General features: G+C 44.8%; 1 protein-coding gene across 2 annotated transcripts in view; it reads left to right on the forward strand.

The window, feature by feature from the left end:
- The window catches only part of NUP93 (nucleoporin 93), a 1,186,812-nt gene that overhangs the window by 308,030 nt on the left and 859,149 nt on the right, over positions 1-19,633 (forward strand). For both annotated transcript variants that reach the window (XM_069640327.1, XM_069640334.1), the window contains one exon: positions 12,634-12,708. In XM_069640327.1, coding sequence (XP_069496428.1) covers positions 12,634-12,708 — 75 coding nt within the window. The remainder of the gene's footprint in view (positions 1-12,633; positions 12,709-19,633) is intronic.

Below are 19,633 nucleotides of genomic sequence, written 5' to 3' on the forward strand. Positions count from 1 at the left end.
AGGCCACTCAGAAGAGCACCAGATAAAGGAAAAACATCTATTGTGGACCCTCCTTTCAAACCTCAGTGGACTTCAAACTAACATCAGATGAAGGTGACTATAACCTGTAAAGCTGCGATCGCCAAGAGTAATGCAACCCCATATACTGCATCCTCCACAAACCACTCTTCATGGCCAAACCATCAGTGGATGGTTCACGCTTGTCTATAGGCTTGTCATCAAACCAACAGGACGGAGTACACCCATCAATAAGGGACCCTTCTGACAAAGTACCTGACAAAGGGACTTGTCAACTAGCAAAGCTGACAAGCAAAGGCTATCGACCAAACACATGTCCGACACCTTACGTTCAATGGTGGATGCACTGTCAAAGTATTTGGGAAGACTATCCACATAGAAGAGATAATGCATGATCAAAGTACCATCCACTGGAAGATCACCATCAACAGCGCTCCAGTCAGCGGTCACAACAATGAGCAAACAATGTTTGGCGGGGCAGTATCCATGGTACATACAAAATACCTCAAATATCCCACCAAAGACATTACATGCTACTACATCTGATACAGCAGTCTCCAGCAACAAGTCTAATGTTTCTCATTATGGGATTCCTGTGATACCAAAGTTGATCATTGGAGAAGACTGCATGGCATTTGATTACGAAATGGGGACATTCCAGCAAGGGCAGGAAACCGCTGATGAGGCAGATGAGCCCCCAATCATGCCACCAGAATATTTACAGTGAACTTTAGCTCAATCTGACAGTTGGAATACTGAAGGAAAGAAGACGGCAGCAGCATCTCTGCAGCACCAATGGTTGCTAACCAGCCCCATAAGATCTTTGACAGGAACAAAGGTGTGATGTCATCTGATTTGTTAGAAATGGACCTCTGGAGAACACTCCTCGAAAAGATTCACAACCTCATTTGATAATGGGAATGGACCCCCTAAATTTCAAACACAATCAGGGGAGGCCACAGTAGACCCGACAGTAAGAGAATCATGAATGGGACGACTGTCAGGAGGACTATGCCTGTCCTGTCTCTTCTGCATCCCTGACAAGACTATCAGCCACATTTAATCAGATCGGTATATCTGCATCTCTCTCTGATCTGGTACAGGAACGAGTAGAGACATCTTCTAACAGCACAGAAAAAGGCAAAGATGGCCTACAACCACTATCCCTATCATAGTAGACAAATTGATAAATGCATGTTGAAAACCTTACTCACCTTGACAATAGCCTGGCTTGTCCAGTTACAAGGTTTTAGCCCACTGATCTGTCCCATTCTTTCATAGAGGACACACTGGTCACAGTGTGCACACAAAACCTCTTATTCAGTGGCAAGCCTCACTATTCCTCCAGAGGTCAAATAAAGGAAATGGAAAGGTATAGTCAGTGGCCTCTGCCATACCATGGGCCTGAATCAACAAGCTATACCTGCCTGGGTTGAGTATTACAGAAGTTTATGGTTTATTTTATTGAATATTAAACTGAAATGACAATCAAAATAATGAAAGGACTAGAACTGAACTCCCCTTCTCCTGGACCGTCTTTGTCATTTTCTTCTTTACCGAACTCCTCTGGTAAAAACATAAGCAAGAATATCTAGCATAAAATATCAATACACTATTTTGTTAACCACGAGTCCACTGGTCTCATTTAACAGTTCATAAGATTTCGGGTTCCTCCCTGATCAACAGTGTCTGGTTCTTTCGCACAGAAAAGGAAATGTCCTTTGACTTGTTGCTTGGTAGTGTTGATACACTGAAAACACTGATGCTCAGGTTATGTAGTTGTCACAGGCTCTCTGTGGCCGCCCGCAGAAATGGTTGGAGCTTTTCTTCCACTACTTTCATGGAACCCTTCCAGCCGGTCCTTAGATACGTGGAGTCACTCAGACTTCTCCCCAAAAACATTAGCAGCCCCAACCAAAGTATGCTGAACAGAGAAACCGCTCAATGCATGGGGCAACTAATGCTGCTCGCTGCACTGAGAAAATGGCTCAAAAACATGGCATCATTACTTTGAAATTGGTGTCCAAAATGGTGCTGATAAGCAGAAGACGATGTTGCAACATGTCACAAAGCCGTGGCATTGGCACTTAAGATGCCTCACTATCAAACAAACACAGCAACCATCCAGGTCATGGCGCTCGCACGTCAGGACCCGCATTAGGGGCACAACATTCAAACATCTCCCTTCTAAGGAACAGGTAAATCAAGCGTTTCGAGCTAGAAAAAGTCCTCTTTTTTTAGGGGGCTGCGTGGCTGAGGACAAAATGCAAACGTGTATAAACGGGAATGCCACTAAATACAGCTACCCGCCTACACACATGCTAGGTGTGACTAGTTGCACCAAGTGTTAACAAATCATGTTGGTCTATAGATCCAAACAGGAAAAAGGGATAGAGATAAACATATTTTAATTAGTGCATGAGAAAACTCGACATGTTAAAAAAAACATTGTGGCTGCCATTGGTTCTTTGCTAGAACCACTGTCCATTTACACAGATTCCTTCCTTAGACCCTTTGTGCTCAAAATGAAGTCATATGTTCAAAGACACCACCCATATGATAAAAATTGTCAACAACCTTGTGACCTCCCCTGACGACATCTTGGTCACTCTGGATGTAGAATCTCTATACACCAGCATCGCCCAGTTAGAATGCATCAAGATCATACACACATCTTGAAAAAAGAGCGGATTTGTCAGTTCCTTCTGACTTTATATGTGAATGCATAAAGCTTTGGTCAACAACTTCTTCAAGGTAGACACATTTTTTCAACAGCTACATGGAACAAGCATGGGGGCCACTTTCGCACCCGAACTAGCCAACCTATACATGGATGACTTAGAACAAAAATCAGTCCATCACGCCAACAATCCCTTTAAAACAGAAATCAACGCGTGGCATCGCTATATAGATGATGTGTTTTTACTTTGGCACGGGGATTCAACATCTCTGACTAATTTTCCAGAATGGTTAAACCAACAAGATCCATGTATAAATTTCACCATGAATCACAATGATCAGAAAATAGCGTTTCTAGATCTAGAAATCTATAAAACAACCTTGGGTACCTTGAACACCACTTTATACAAGAAGCCTACAGATAAAAACACCCTGCTGTCTTTCAAAAGTTTCCACCCGCAATCTCTGCGGGAAAATCTCCCTTTTGGCCAATTCCTACGAATTAGGCGCAACTGCTCGACTAAAGAAGACTTTGACAGCCATAGTCAAAATCTGTCTCTTAGATTAAAAGAACGAGGATACCCTCCACATATCATTAGACGATCTATGAAAAGGTCACGGAACACCGACAGATCTCGTTGTTTAGAAAAACAAGACAGGGCACAAGAAGACAAGATCACTTGCGTGTCCACCTTCTCGCCAATTAGCAACGACTTGCGCCGTTGCATCTTGAAAAATTGGTCTGTAATACGAACTGAGGAGTTCTTTGTACAGAAACCACATTTTGCCTTCAAACGTATGCCCAATTTACGTGACAAGCTAGTACATACATACAAGGTTGCAAAGACACCTTCAACTACATCACAAACAACATTATGGCATTTACCGCCAGTAACTGGGCATTTTAAATGCGGCAACTGCTCGGTATGTGAACTAACTGACAACTTAAAATCTGTCAATCTAAATGGTTTCACCTGGTATCTCAAGAAGTTTACGAATTGTAACACACCGTGGGCCATTTATGCCATCACGTGGGTGTCCAGTCAATTGGTCGACAGCAAACTGGTCGACTGCAATTTGGTCGACACCATTTGGTCGAATGCCAAATGGTCGAATTTTTATTTTATTTTTATATATGTGTTTTGTGGGTTTTCGTGTGGGGGGAAAAAAAAAAAGGGGGTTGGGGGGGGGACCCCTCCAAAAAAAAACAAAAAAGGGGTAAAAAATTCGACCATTTGGCATTCGACCAAATGGTGTCGACCAGTTGTCCTGTCGACCAAATGTTTTCGACCAATTGACTGGTAACCCATCACGTGCCCTTGCGGGCTTATATAGATTGGCAAAACTAAGAGACCTATAAAACAAAGGATCTGCGAACATCGTTCATGTGTAAAAAACGCAGTGCCTGAAAAACCACTAGTGGCTCATTTTGTCAAAGCCAAACATACTGTCAAAGACATCCAGTGGGTTATACTTCAAACAGTACCACCACATCCCCGCGGGGGAGATAGAGACCGTAAATTAAGACAGCTTGAGCAAAAATGGATTTACAAATTGAATACAGTCCAAGCTGGCTTAAACATCGGGATAGAATGGAGTCTGTTCCTTCACAAATGATCCATCTCTTTTGTCTGGATACAGGTGCCAGCCATACCAGTTTCCCTTATCCACACATGTGATCAATTATTTTGTGTCAGTGTGACAATCTCAACATTTACCATATCGTCCAGTCTGCTAAAAATAAATTATGCAGTCCACCCTCCTAGAGGGATCCATGTGCATGACTACTGTAGTTCTGTCAGCATCTGCCTTTTGTTCATCCAAGATGGCATCCAACGTAATCCATTCTGGTAGTACACTCACGGTCTAGTTCCCAAGCATTCAAATATGGCCTCACCCGATCTGTATCTCCCAGTGTTTCATTCAGCGCTCAGCACTGTGACAGTCTGCAATCCTCCGGCATTTCATTCCGGTTTCCGAATAGGTAAGAGGACAGAATATTCACATTTCCACCAGGCATCACACTAGCGTTTCAAGGCATTTACCGGCTTTTTCCTTTTCTCTTTAAAGAAATAGCCACACGGCACACTCCGTATTAGCTGCACCATTTCGGCCAACACCGTGTCAATCGACACCAACGAACAGGCACAGTTCGGCCTGGGCATGAAGGCAATAATTGTTACCAGCACGTTTGTAAAACTCTGCATGTCAATACGTAGGCCTTTTCAATTCCTTAATGACAGGACTAACACTAAAATAAACTGATAACCCACGAAGAATTAAAATTCAATAGCCCAAGCTGCTCACTTAGGGTTTGTGCATTTTTTCGCACATAATAATTAAAGTACAAAAAAAAAAAACAAACAGCTAAAATCTATTTTTCCATTTCAGTCATTCTAACTGTGAGTTCCCACAGTTACTACCATCGAATTCGGTCTACATGGTCACCAAATCCGATGCCACACACAGCTACAAAGCAATTGCAAGGTTAGTGCTAACAGTTGCACGTGTACAACTATAGAGATTTAGATGGCAGCTGGTTTTCAGATTTCATTCAGGCCTGCAGCCACTGTTAGCCGAAGAATGGTTGTCAAACATACAGCACACGTTTTACACAGAAGGCTACTGTGCACCCTTGCTGGACGAATATGTCTTGGCCTAACCAAATGCCAGGAAGTGGTTCTTTCCTGTTCTGGCAGATGAGCAAACCACAATTGGCAGAGAGCTGCCTGTTTCAGTAGCTGCGAGCGTTGAATTCACACCACTGAGTGTAATAGCTGATAAGGATTCAAGGATAGGAAATAGGCAGACCTGAATAGAAGCATGGTGCACGTCCGCAAGGCTAAGAAGTAACAAGTGACGGAACTGTCCCTTCGCAAAGCCACGGGCCATACAATACAGTGGAAGCAATCGCTGCACGAGTACAAAACTCTCACTGATGGGTGGAAACACCCACCTAATGGAGCTTTACATAGGAGACCTAAACTCAGCGGGCGTTGAGCTATAGGCCTTACTCTTCCATATAGCGGATATAACGCACACACACAGGCAGGGAAACCATGTTCCGGCTTGCATATAAGGCCCTGGGCAAAGTGGAAGAAGGGGGAACAGCAGAAGCAGACTTGCATGTCTAGCGAGGCTTGTGGGGCTGGGGAAGAGTACGGAGCAGAGGAGTGCTGAGCAGCAGCAGGAAAGAGACAGCCGGGCCCAGTTAAGCAGAACTCGCAAACCTCAGAAGGCGCTGTTTCATGTGAAGCACGTTCTTCTCTAGACTTGCTGAGTGCATTTAGACTGATGGCGTGTAGTAGCGTAGCTCCATAATACAGAAATGTTACGCATGCTGTTCAACTAAAACTACCACTTGTTCTATTATTTATTCAAACATGCTATTTGCCCACATGGCAGCCTTGTTCATTGGTGTGTTATGTTATAGTATATCTGCTTTTGCCTTAGCTTGTGTAATGAGAATAAGAGCCCTCAGAAGTTAGGGTGTCATATTAAATACATTGTTAGGCAGAATCCTGTGCAGTTCCCTTGGGGAACACTGCAAGAAGATTAAGACTACAGGAGTAAGCGGTTAACCCAATTGGTAGCAGTCTGCACCACCCAGATTTACCTGGTAGCTGTGGCTGAGCAGTCAGACTTCTCTCAAGGTGAGTAGGGCATTATGCAGAGGATACACAATAGGGCTAAAAACACAGTAGAGCAAGCAAACACTGACCAGAGCTTGGAATCAAAAGTACATAATTATTTATTTAAAACACACTTTAGGAAATACACTAAATACTATAGATCAAAGCAAGTTCAAACACAATCAGAAAAAGTATACACACCTCCCTTAATAATTACTAGACAAGTCTAGGTCAAAACACAACTATTTGTGAAAACAGATGTGAGCGCGTAACTTAGATGGCACTCCAATAATTAAGTTAAAGGGAGAGAAAACGGCAGGTCATGAAAATAAAACAGTTCCCAACACTTTTCTAAGACCACAGCAAGTTAGTGAAGGCAGAGTCTACTGTAGAGCCAAAATTCATAGGCCAGGCCCACTTTAAATGGAGCAAGGCGAAATGTGCCCAAGATCACACAGTTTAAAAAGCACTCAAGTCTTTGTAGAAATGTTCAAAGGAGGTTGGTTTGATGTGAAAGATAAAGTTAGAAGGTCTGGGGGCCAACCCAGTTGGAAAGCCAAGGATTTAAGTGTCACCTTTAGCAATCCGCAGAAAGGGAGGCCAGGTGGAACACAGTACCTTAAAGAGTGAGGAAGCTCCAGTGGTGGCAGTTGTTCCTGGCAGCGGGTGCAGTTCGTTGTTTCGATCAGTGGAAGAGAAGATCTCGTCGAGGAGGAAACTTGGAGTCGGTGCACTGCCCAGGGAAGAGACCAGCCGCGGAGCTTGTTCGGTTAAAAAGGTGCATTCCTTCTATTTGCGGTCCCAGTGGTGAAGCTTGGCTATCCGGCCGCTGGGGTGCTTGGCACTGGCGATTCGACCAAGGGACGTCCTGGAAGGCGAATGGCGAACTGGTTGTCCCCTCCAGCTCAAAGGGAGAAGACTTTCAGCAGAAGATCTTCTCTTGTCGTCGGGAAAGTGGTGAGGTCATTGCAGCAGGGCTCCACTGGTGGTGTCGTTGCAGATGGTTCAGCTTCTCCCCTCTTCGTATTTCTTAGGTCCTTTGGCGACTTTTGAAGTTCTAGTCCCCAAAGCCCTGCTTTTATGCAGAAAACCCCCATTCAACAGCCTAGCTGTCACCCATACATGCTAAGTGGTGAGCCGGGCTGCTCACCACTGGGCTGATCAGAACAGAGTGCGACTTGGGTTGCTAAGGCAATGCAGTCCAGGGTGCCAATTCCCCCACCCACACATCCTGTGGAACCCAGACAGAGTGGCACCAGTTGGAGGGCTTCTGTGGAGAAGCCCGCTAAAAAGTGGAACAAAGGGCCCGACCTTGGTTGGAGTTACAGAGACGGACACAAACGCCATTTTGGAAAAGAGTTCTGGCGAAAAGACCCAACCGGTGATTTTATATTAAATAAATAAACCGGCGGTATCTTTTAACATTGCACCAAAAAAGTGGTGTGTTTAAAATCAATTGGAAAATCCCATAGGAAATATTCCGGTGGAATATTTTGCGTGGTAACCACTGCCACCAGCCAGAAACTTGACAAGGGGGGACTGGACAGTGCCTCTTTGGAAACAGACCCGGGGCAATCTAATTAACACCTTCCAGTACTTCCACAATATGATGGTTTGTACTGGTTCTGTTCACAATTTTGGACTAGTAAAGCCAATGGTGACTTTACATGCCCTGGGAGACAGTAGTCGGTCCCAGGGTATGGAGTCTATGTTTTGGGGTCACTATGACACCCCTGTGTTACTGCACTGAGGGTGCTGTGTAACACATGCACTAAAACAGATGATACCCTATGGATTAAAGGACCCCATAGCCCATAAGCACCCAATAAGTCAAAGACATACCTCAAATCATGCCTAAGAGTGGGAGGAAAAGAGTCTCGCGCTTAGCAGGAGAAAAAAAAGAAACCCCAAAAATCCAGCAAAGCTCCTGGGGGACTCACTAGGTTTGGGAAATTAGCCTTATAAGATAATTCTCCCTAACACATTAACATGATGACTCCTGTGTCAAGTGTATAATTCAGAATAATGTGTCAGAGTGGTATCTTTTTTTAGTCCAAGAACTTTACAATTCCTGGTGGCATATGTTTAATCCTGTTGGTAATCACACAAACCTAGGCTGGTGTGTCTTGTAGCGCTGAGACACAGCCTAGGGTGAATGTCGGCATGAAACGACTGATGATCATGTGTCTATTTTCACAGCCTCAAACAAGTTGGAGATAAGAGGCTCATGGTCATGCCTAAATCGTAGGCAATTGAGTCCGAGGCGAGGGGGCAAGTCTGGTATTGGCAGGCAGGACATTCCACCATCTGAGGAATAGACTGAGAAGACCAGTCTTCTGGTTCTTTCCTCTCTGGTACCCGCAGAGTTAAAGTCTGCACATGTTCATGCATCTGATGCATCGTAGGCCTATGGAGATGCTGAGCTCTTCAATGTGGTAGCTTGGAGGCCAAGATCTTATAGCTGATGCAGGTTTTGAAGGTGATACGTACTTGCAGCGGGAGCCAGTGCAGTTCAATGGGTGTCTGTTGATGTGGTTGAACTTGCGGATTCCTTTAATGTGTTGTTGCAGCATGTAGGACACATTTCAGCAGTGCTAGAGTGGTCGTTGAAAGGCCTTTCAGGAGGGCATTGCCACCATTCAGGTGGCAGAGAACCATGCTTTGGACAGGAGCTGTGAAGTTGTTCGCTAAGAGGAAAGGCTGGAATTTTTCCAGGAGTGTAAGTGGGTACCAAACCGTTTGTCTTCCTTGCTATTTGCTCCTTGAAGGAGAGGGGTCTGTCGGTGTAAAACCCAAGAAACTTGTGCAAGTGGTCAAATGGGGTGGGAAGTCCTAAAGGTTCATAGCAGAGCGCCATGTCTGGATGTCGGGCATTGTTGGTCACCAGTAGGAATTTGGTCTTGATGGGGTTGAGCTATATCTTGAGGTAGCGCTGTGTACCATCAACATATTGGTGGAAGTGAATGTTGTGTGGACCCAGGCGCATTACGAGCAGTTCAATGTAAAGATTGAAAATCATGGAGAGAGGATGGATCCTTGCAGGACTCAACAGGTAATGGGTGGAATTGGTGATCTAGAGGAATCCATTTGGACGAATTTGTGTTTTTTTTTTTATTTTTATTAGCATAATTAGTGTAAAAGAAAAACTTTTAGCAAAAAAAAGTTGTTCTGTTTCTTGTCCCCTCTTCTTTAAACCACAAAGGATTACAAGTTTCTGCAAGGGAAAAAAAAGGAAAATAGGAGAAAATAAACCCATTGTCTAAGGTTCCAGTTTTAAGACTGAAGGTTTCTTTTACTGTCATGTCATGAGGCCGTCGGCCGTCCAGGTCCAAGCATTTCTTTATGAAATTTACGGCACTGATTGTCAGGCTCACTCGGTCACCTTTCAGAACCATCAGTCACTACTCGTCTGCTGATGGAGACGCTGTCATTTCTACCGATTTTGAAAAGTACTTAAATCTAATTTCTATTAAACCAGGGCAGAGTGTGAAGAGATGTTGTAAACGCCACAGAATCTCTTACTCTGCAAAATCTACATGTAGGGAGGATAACTCTTCCCTTTGATCTTACTGCTAGTATCTCCATTGTAATTCTCATTAGTTTAGATCTGTAGACAGGATCAGGAAATGTTATGTAGGTTGAGGTCTGGCCATAAGGTCTGCTTTCGTTAGCCTGTTTGCAAAGTTTGTATTTATTAGCGGCCTCACAAGTAGCAATCATTCTCTTTCCCAGAGTTTTTTTAAAAAATTCTATCCGGGTTTGTCAGGAGCTCGTCAAAGGACACTCCAAGATCATCCAGCAAATTTTTGCATGGTTTATCCCATGCTGAGCCTGCTTCATTTTTTCCATTTGTTATCTCCACTTTTATTGCTTTATAGCTTGCTTCTGGGTCAGGTTTCTCATATTTCCTGAAAAAGGATAGTGCCTTGCATTCGACTAGGGACTTGAGTGAAATCAGGCCCAGTTCTCTTCTTATTATATGGATGGGGATAGATCTAGGCAGGCCGAGACCTCTCTTCCAGAATTTCCCTACTAATAGCTGCTAGAGGTTTCAGTGGGTAGATAACATTGCCTCTGATCCCTAGGTTGCAATAGGCACTACCTTAGCTCGGTAGAAATCCATCACTGGTTTTAGGGTGAAATTGCAAAACCTTTGTTTTAGTATCGCTTGGTTGGACAGTGTTTTGATTTTTTTCTTTCAAATGGAGCATATTTTCCCTGTCCACCTCGTTTGACGAGGTATAGATCCCCAGATATTTGATAGATGTTACACAGTTTGATTTCCTTGTGCCAATAGACTAAAAAAAATGACCGGTGGTTCTTGTTTTGTTTCCGGAATTGATTAATCTTTGTTTTCCCTACATTGATCGATAAGTTACTCTGTTTGGTATAATCGTCCAGTCTTGTTAGTTGTCTCTGGAGACCAAGAACTAAATCGTCTGCTTACAGGTGATGTGTGATTTCCATCCCTTCAATTTTAGGGTGAAAGCTTCCGCTGGATTTCATAAATGCATGGAGGTCTGAGATATAGAGATAGAAAATGTACGGGGCAAGGGAGCATCCTTGTTTGACACCACGCTTTGTTTGAATTTTTATCACTTTGGAGACCGGCTGCATTTAAGCTAGAAATATTTACCGTAATGTATTTCCCATCTATAGGGAACAGTACAATTGTCTGTAGGGAGTGGTAAGGTGACAAGATGAAGAGTAGAGGATATGCCTGTTGAGGGACTTCTCAGAAAATGCACTGGTAGCGATGTGACTACTGACGTCATTGTGATGCATCTTTCTGCTGAACACCATTAAAATAGTGCAGTTGAAGAGTTATTGACCTGCTGCTCATTGCCACAGGGTGGGTATAGACAGTGGAGGGGGTGGAGAGGGTAAAGGTTTGATCGGTAAAACTACTTGCAATGTCTTGAAGTTGTGTACTGAAACTGGAGGAGCGTTAAGTTGTGTTATTGCAAAAGAAAATAAAGAATACAGAAAAAGTACCCATATGTCTGTGATTGGAAATAGGTACTTCCAATACCTGCATGTGAGCAAGGTGGTGTGCAGGTGAGTGGACAGGGGGGTCGATGTGTGGCACTTTGGAGACTCGAAGGACATTGTGAAGGCTGGTCAGAGGCCTGGCAAAAAATGCATACAGCCACACTCAGATTCTGCCCGAGTTCCCAACCTCCGGATTGGCCAGCTCTCGGTGCTAATATACAATGCAATCCTAGTAGAGCAAAGCAAGCTCTGGAGGCTAACTATCGTGTATGGTATTGATATATGTAGATCTGTAGATGTACAGACTGGATGTGGAACTATTGAACTCTTTGCTGAAACATCCAATCAGCCTTGTGTATTCATTATGTAAGAGGGGGAAAGTATGATACTAAGAAGAGTGGATGGTGTAGCAGGCAGAGAACCGCTATAATTGGTGGAATATTGTAATTTTGCCGAAATCTCAATTTCAGGGGAGCTGGTATAAATCACCAGGGTGCTAAAATAGACCAGCAGGTCACAGAACTAGGTTTGCCATCAAAAGTATTTGGCCGTGATATAAATATAATGCACTTTCCCCAACAAAATGAAATTTAGTCTACACTGAGATTGAGATAAACTTAAACTTTACTGAAAAACAGATAATGCAGTGTTTTACCATCTCAGTACTGTAAATGTGCATTCATTAACTTACATTTTCAGGACTATCTTTTAAAAGAAATAAAGTGAACACGCACTGCTATTTGCCAGACAGGATATAATATAGTAAGGTAAATAAAAATATCATCCCGATTACTTCTGGTTTACAATTATTTGAAAGAGAGCACGTTTCTTGCCTAGCACTCCCAAACTGATATTTGACAATTTTCAGAGTGGAGATGATTACTGCTTTTCTATCGCTCAATTAGCCTCTTTGAACTTGGAGTGAACAGATCAAATAGGATAAACTGAGGCCCGAGGGTAAGCGAGGTGAGCTGTGCCTTCATTGAACAAGTTAATTTAAATAGCTAGCTGTGCTACAAAAGTGTAATTTTAATGAGCAAGCCTACAGAATTGAATAGTACATTGCTATGCAGCACTGCTTATTTTATGCTTTGATTAGTATTGATGGAAAGTATTGTCTTGTGTATTGCATGGGGCATTTTCGTGATCTGGCAGTGTTTTTGACTAGAGATTGTTTACAATAGCATTTGCATATTTTTGCCTCATTTAGAAAATACACAATGTAATGGAAACTGTTTTATGCTGCTCAACCTGCCATATGATTAACACCCAAGACCAAAAGAATTTGAATCTCCCATTTTTTCTTTTACAGCCCAGTTATGTCTGTGAATCTGGACCCCCAGGTCGTAGTTCGTTGGACAATGTGGAAATGGCATATGCTCGTCAGGTGAGTCGTGAATTGGAAATGAAGCCTAAACAATTATTACTGATGAGGGAGTGCAAAATTGCAGTGGTCACATTATTCAATGCTTTCGACTGAGTTTCCAGGAGGGTGGTGATTAGTGTCTTTTGGCTTTAAAAATTCATCTCTTATTGGTGCCCTATTAATCTAGTTGCAGTTTTAAGGTTTTTATGCTGTTCCTAAACTGCAGATGTTCTTGTTTGTTTAATTTGGCAAGCTGTTCCTGCAGAAAGTAATCCAAGAAAATCATTTTACCTTCATGATGGGCGTAAATTGTGCGCAGATGAGCTAAAATTGAGCTGCTCTGAATGTATCCAGTACCAGATACTTTCCATGTCCCATGCATGCTTTTCACAAAGCAAAACGTTCACTTCAGGCCCACCAATAAATCATTTGATAACTGGTATATTGAAGAAAGGATGTGTATTATCTTGTAAACTGTAACATTTTAAGGATTCTATTTTTTTTAAATGGACACAGAGAACTCCCCAGACCCTGCCCTATGTAAATAAGGATATGCAGCAACCACATTTTGAGCAGGGTTCGAGGATGCAGCCCATCAAATGCTTTTCAGTAAATGATGATACACCAGCAAACAGATGCTGAGATACGGAATGATTACCTTTTTTGCATTTTAGTGGACTTCCTTTTCTTATGAAAAGATTGGTGCCCATCTTCATTTAGTCTAACATTTGTTTGACTCACATCTCAGCTTACAAAATTGGCCAAAAGGCTACATGATAGTACTATGTAAAACATATAGACTTAGAATGTATTTCTCCACTCTAACAAAATAGATTTGAAAGTTAGGTTGTAATGGCCGGAATCATGCCAGTCTCATGATTAACACACATGGTCCATTAGCACTACAATATCATAGTGAATTGTCATGTCTCTACTTCAAGTTGTTTCTGCTTCTTCATTGTTGCAATTGGAGTCCGGATGCCCTGCCCTGGCTCCTCCTCTCAGTTAAATAAAAGAAGCTAATGTATTGTATGGCTTGAAAGGGGGCTTTCCTACACAACTTGAATTCCTCTGTTAATAACACATGTTTGGTCACCGTAGGATGTCTTTAAATGTCTAGCTGTAAGGGTTCCATCAGAGCTGAATTGTCTTCACAATCCCCCCATGAAATTGCCTTGGAAGCAGTCTGGGCTAGATTTTTATATGGTACTGGACTGGTGGGGTGATGGGAGATGGGATTTGGAGCTGTGGCGGATCAGAGGGAGGATGCGGCCACTGAAGGCATTTCCACTGGTTATTTATTATATGTATGCCGAGTTCTGTCTTTCTCTACAGTGCTTGTCAGTCGTCCGAAAGTCTCAAATGAATCAGTCTACTGTCCAAAAACGAGTTCTTACAGACCATACCACTATTCTAACCAACTTAAATAAGATCAGGAGGATCCCTCCCTCCTCCTGATTGTGTTGTTGCACTGGCTCTCCTTCTCTTCAGGAGTCCATGTGAGTAGGCTATTTTTAAATAGTCTCTTGTCACTTTCTGTATCGGTTCTTGCCACTCTTTCACAATGTCTTTGGGTCTTCTCCCCCCACCCCCTGCTTTAGGGATACTTTTCCAATATCTCCTATTGCCCTCTTGCTTCGTATGATGTTCAGTTTGATATTCCCTTTTGAGTTCAGTAACAGATGGCTTCTTAGCTGGGATATGCTGTCTTGGCTCTTAGGGTTTCCCCTTTCCTTGGGTTGTTGACTCTTTTCCCTTAAGCGGTTCACTTCTCTTTGTATTCGTATAAGTCTCTCAGATATTCTCCACTCTTTACATCTTGGCTTATGGGGTGTTTTCCCTTCTTCCCTGGGTATATGATATGATATGGCATTTGTAACGCGCCTATACACAAGTGTATCAAGGCGTGACGAGACGGGGGGGGGGGAACAAAGGGAGACAGACAACGATCCTACTAGGCCAGGTGTCATTCAGATCGCGCAACGGTAGGGGGACTGGGAAAAGTGCAGGGGAAGTGCAGTACATGGTTAGTAGAATACAAGATAAATAATAGGGCCAGCTGGTGGCAAGTGCAAGGAAAGTGCAGTACATGGTTAATCGAATACGAGATAAATAATAGGGCCAGCTGGTGGCAAGGGCAAAGGTAAGTGCAGAGAGAAGGGGCTGTAGGATACAGAGACAGTCCCGTAGTGCATGTAGGCAGTGTAAGGAGGAGTGGCTGGGCCAGGACATGAGATCGGTGAGTGGCCCAGTTGCAGATTCAGTGATTTTAGCAGGGGAGAGAGGGAGAGAAAGCGGAGGCAAAGAGGAAGGTTTTGAGGTGCTTCCGGAACCGGAGATGGTTCTCATCAAGTTTCAGGGAGGCAGGAAGGGTGTTCCAGACGGAGGCCCCTGCTGCGGTGAGAGATCTACCACCAGCTCGTTGCTTGGAGAAGCGGCTGACCCTGAGGTAGTTGGAGGTGGATGAGCGAAGGGCTCGAGAAGGAAGATATTTAGGAAGAGAGAGTTGCAGGTATTTTGGCCCAAGGCCCCAGAAGGCCTTGTGGACAATGCAGAGGGTTTTGAACTTAATCTTGGTGACAGGGACGCACCCGATTCTCACACTAAGCACACAACCCACAGTTCTGCTTCGGCAGTCCAGTTGAAGCACTCCATAGCGCCAACGGGCACATCGGATACTTCGGTGGTGCCTGCTGACCCTCATGATCGGCAGCCCTCCCCGCAACCGCGACAGCGGCATGTGTCCGGGCAATCCAAAAGTAAGGGCGTTGGCACCAAATCACATGTGGCCGTCAAGACGCTTCAGAGTCCGGCACCACTTAAGGCCCCAGTGGCACTGAAATCCACTGCGCAGCCACCGGCCCAACCGCCACACCTCCCTGAAGCCCCGAGAGTCAGCGATAGTTTCACGAGGATTGCTTCGGCGGTTAAACAAAAGGACTTGTCAAAACAGACGTTGAAACAGAAAGAACAGCCTAAAGATGCGTCTAAAGACATGTCACAACGCCTGGAGCCTCAGAGTACTCTCAGAGCCCTTTGTCTTTATCCAAGACTTAAGAAGAGAAATTCGACGTTCTGAAGAGGACATTCGTCAAGATGATCCCTTTTCTCCCCTGGACGACTCTGGTTTATCGTCGTGGACCAGGGAGAAGTTTGAGGGGGTGTATGAACAGACTTGAGAAGTTTGTTGAATTTTCATAGAGGTTTGCTCCCAAGAGGCCTCGTGAGGAGCTTCCTTTTACGCCTATGGCTAAGTTTCAGAGGACCTTTGAGGATCCTCATGAACAGAATGTTTTTGACCTTACAAATGACGAGGTGCCTTTCAATACCTACATACAGGATGATGATACCTTTGGGGACCCTATGGCTGATCCCGCTGATCCCATGGATAGCCATCCAGTTGATAATCAACCTTGGGCGTCCCTTTTTCCTACCCCGGACCAAGATGCTCCGTGTATGGATTCCCCCTCCTACCACTCCAGTCCGTCGGGTCTCACCTGTGGATGATCAAATGGCGTGCAACGCCATCTTAAAGAAGGCGATTGAACATTTTCAAATCGCCACACAGGAGGCTGTGCAGGATTCAGATTTTGTATAGGACCTACTGAAGGAAAAGCCTCCTGCCAGTCAGGCCATTCCCTTACTGAACTGTATTAAGAGACGTCTGGCGCCTTCATTGTTAACTCCAGCCCAGACCAGGATGGTTAATCCCAGGGTGGAGAAGTTGTTTCACCCTTCTCCTACGGACCCCCTTTACATTAAAGGGCATGCCACTCCAGATTCCCTGGTAGTTACGACTACGAGAAAGTCTACAGGGGAGACACCACCTGATAAAGAAGGCAAAAAGTTGTATGGACTGGGAAAAAGGGTCACGACTGCTCCTGCATTCTCCACCCGAATAGCCAGCACCACTCTGTTGGGCAGCTACTCAGATGTACAGTGGAATTTGTTGCAAGAGAGCCTTCAAGAGGTCCCCGAACCAATGCGGCCTAAACTGCTTGCGATTGTATCGGAAGGCAAGCAAATCAACCACAATATTCTGAAGAACACTTTGGACGCTGCTGAAACAGCGGGAAGGACCTTGGCCCAGGGTACACTACTAAAACGGCACGCCTGGATGAGGAACTCTGGTTTTAAGCCTGCAACCCAGGCAGCCTTAATAAACAAGCCGTTTGAGGAGACCAACTTGTTTGGCAAGGCCGTGGACGAAGTGCTTGAGACAGCTAAGGAGCATGGGACTCTCAAAACCTTAAACCAGATTACCCAACGGCCTTCACTACAGAGAGGGGTGGGTTTCGTCGTTCCTTTCATGGGCAATCTCGCTCCCCTCAAAACCAGTATGGTTCAGGAAACAACTGGTCTTCAGGACAAGGATCCAACACCACCACCGTGTGTTCACCTAGAGGACAACGCTGTGGAAAGGGTAGAGGCTGGAATTCCACTCCCAGATGCTCCCCGGCCTCAGGTCTGAAATGACCCTCAGATAAGGTTCCCTTCCATACCTCCTCGGTTAGGGGACGTCTAACCTCATTCCTTCATGCATGGGAGGGGATAACAGACCAGTGGGTGCTCAAGACCGTCGCCCACGGATACTGCATAGAATTTTGCTGACTAGCTCAATTCAGACAGCTAAAATCAAGACGCCAGACGCCGGAACACCTATGCATCCTGCTGCAAGAGGTCGAGATCCTGCAGGAAAAGGGCGCCATAGAAGTCGTCCCTCTTCTACAGGTAAACAAGGGTATTTATTCAGTGTACGTACTTGTACCCAAAAAGGATCGCACCATGCGCCCTGTGCTAGACTTGCTCCCAGTGAACAAATTTGTCAAACCTCAAAAGTTCTGTTTGGTCACGTTGCAGGAGGGTAATCCCTCTCCTGAAACATGGGGATTACATGGCAACACTAGATATGAAAGATGTATACTTTCATATATCAATGTTGCCGGCACACAGAAAATACCTAAGGTTAATGATGGAGAACAAGCACCATCAGTCCAAAGTACTCCCCCTCGACATTGCCTCAACGCCAAGGGTGTTTACGAAGGTACTGGCAGTGGCAGCAGCGCACGTGTGCAGAAAATCCATTCCGGTTTACCCTTACCTCGACGACTGGCTCATAACAGGGGATTCCTACGGAACATGCCTGTTGAGCACCCAAAAGACGATGGACCTATTATTCAGCCTGGGATTCTCCATTAACGAGAAGAAATCCAGCCTAGACCCCAGTCAGGTCAAACAGTTCCTATGGGCTCTAATTCAGACAGAAGATGGCCTTGTCTTCCCCTCCAACGCGAGGGTTCAAAACCTGCTGTTTCAGATCCCTCAATATGTAGCCGGTGGAGAGGTGACGGTACGCAAAGCCATGCAACTGTTAGGACTGATGGCCTCATGTATTTACTTAGCTCCTCACGCGCGCATGCGTCCTATGCAAGAGTTGCTCAACAGCCAGTGGTGTCAGGCCAGCGGACAATCAGAAGATCTGGTGGTCTCGCCAGCCCTCATTCTCTCTCTGAAGTGGTGGTTGAAGGAAAACTCCTTGAAGGTGAAAACCCTCACCACCCCCACAGTATAAGCCACTCTCACGACAGATGCATGTCTCACGGGGTGAAGGGCTCACCTGCTTCAGCAGACGGTGCACGGCGTGTGGTCCCCAGAAGTAGCATCCAACCACATAAATGTGTTGGAGCTGTTAGCCGTATTCAAAGCACTGAAAGCCTTTCAGACACAGTTACAGGGGAAGACCGTCCTGATTCTCACAGACAGCACCACAGCCATGTATTGCAAAGGGGCACACACCTACAGGGCTATCAAAGCTGTCCCAGAACATTTGGAAATGTGCTCTCAACACAGGATGTTGGTGTTGTCTCAACACGTTCCGGGGAACTCAATCCTCTAGCGGACGTGATCAGCAGAGACTTCCCACTGCCTGTAGAGTACAAATGGCGACTACACAAAGACAACGTCTCCAATGTTTTTGCACCAGGGTTTCCCAGACATTGACTTGTTTGCAACTCTGGAGAACGCACAATGCCAAGATTACGCCTTCAGGTACCCCCAGAACCGATCCAAGGGAAACGGTCTTTGGATAACATGGTCAGGGAAATTTGTTTACGCTTCCAACCCCCCATCCTCAATATCCCCTACTCAACAAGATAGTGCACAAGATGCACCAGGAACCAGTTACCATGATATTGCTGGCCCCCATGTGGACACGCCAACCCTGGTTCTCCCCCCTGATGGAGATGTCCCTGATGAAACTGCTTTGCCAGTACAACATGTTGTCTCAAAACAAGGGGGAAACTCTTCACCCATGCCCGCAAACCCTGAACTTAGCGGCTTGAACCTGAGGTTATAGAGTTCGGGCACCTAAAACTCCCTCCGAAATGCATGGACATACTTAGGGAGGCGAGAAAACCTAACACCAGATATTGCTACTCGTGTAAATAGAAGCGCATTGTTATCTGGTGCAATTCCAAGGGCGTCAATCCTTTTGCTCTCCTACTCACATTGTATTATACCTGACTCGCCTACTAGACTCGGGCCTGGTTTTTAATTCCTCAAAAGTTCTTAGCTGCTCTCTCAGCCTACATTACGTCACAACAGGTGTCGTGGTGGAAAATACCAGTTATTGAGGCTTTCATGGAAGGGGTTAAAAGGATTCATCCCCCCATTTCTAACCCAGCTCCCGGATGGGACCTAAATGTGGTATTGACTGGACTTATGGGGTCTCCTTTTGAGCCTATGCATAAGGCAAGTCTGAAAGACCTTACCTATTAGACAGCCTTTCTAGTGGCTATCACTTCTATAAGGAGAGTTCGTGAACTACAGGCCCTTTCAGTTCTAGACCCTTCTGTTACAGTTCAGACATAAGGTGGTTCTGCGCATTTGCCCTCGATTTGCACCTACATTTATTTCCAAGTGCCATGTTAACCAATCAGTAGAACTG

The sequence above is a fragment of the Ambystoma mexicanum genome, chromosome 1q, assembly GCF_040938575.1.
Source record: "Ambystoma mexicanum isolate Mex_15411 chromosome 1q, UKY_AmexF1_1, whole genome shotgun sequence".
Lineage (NCBI taxonomy): Eukaryota > Metazoa > Chordata > Amphibia > Caudata > Ambystomatidae > Ambystoma > Ambystoma mexicanum.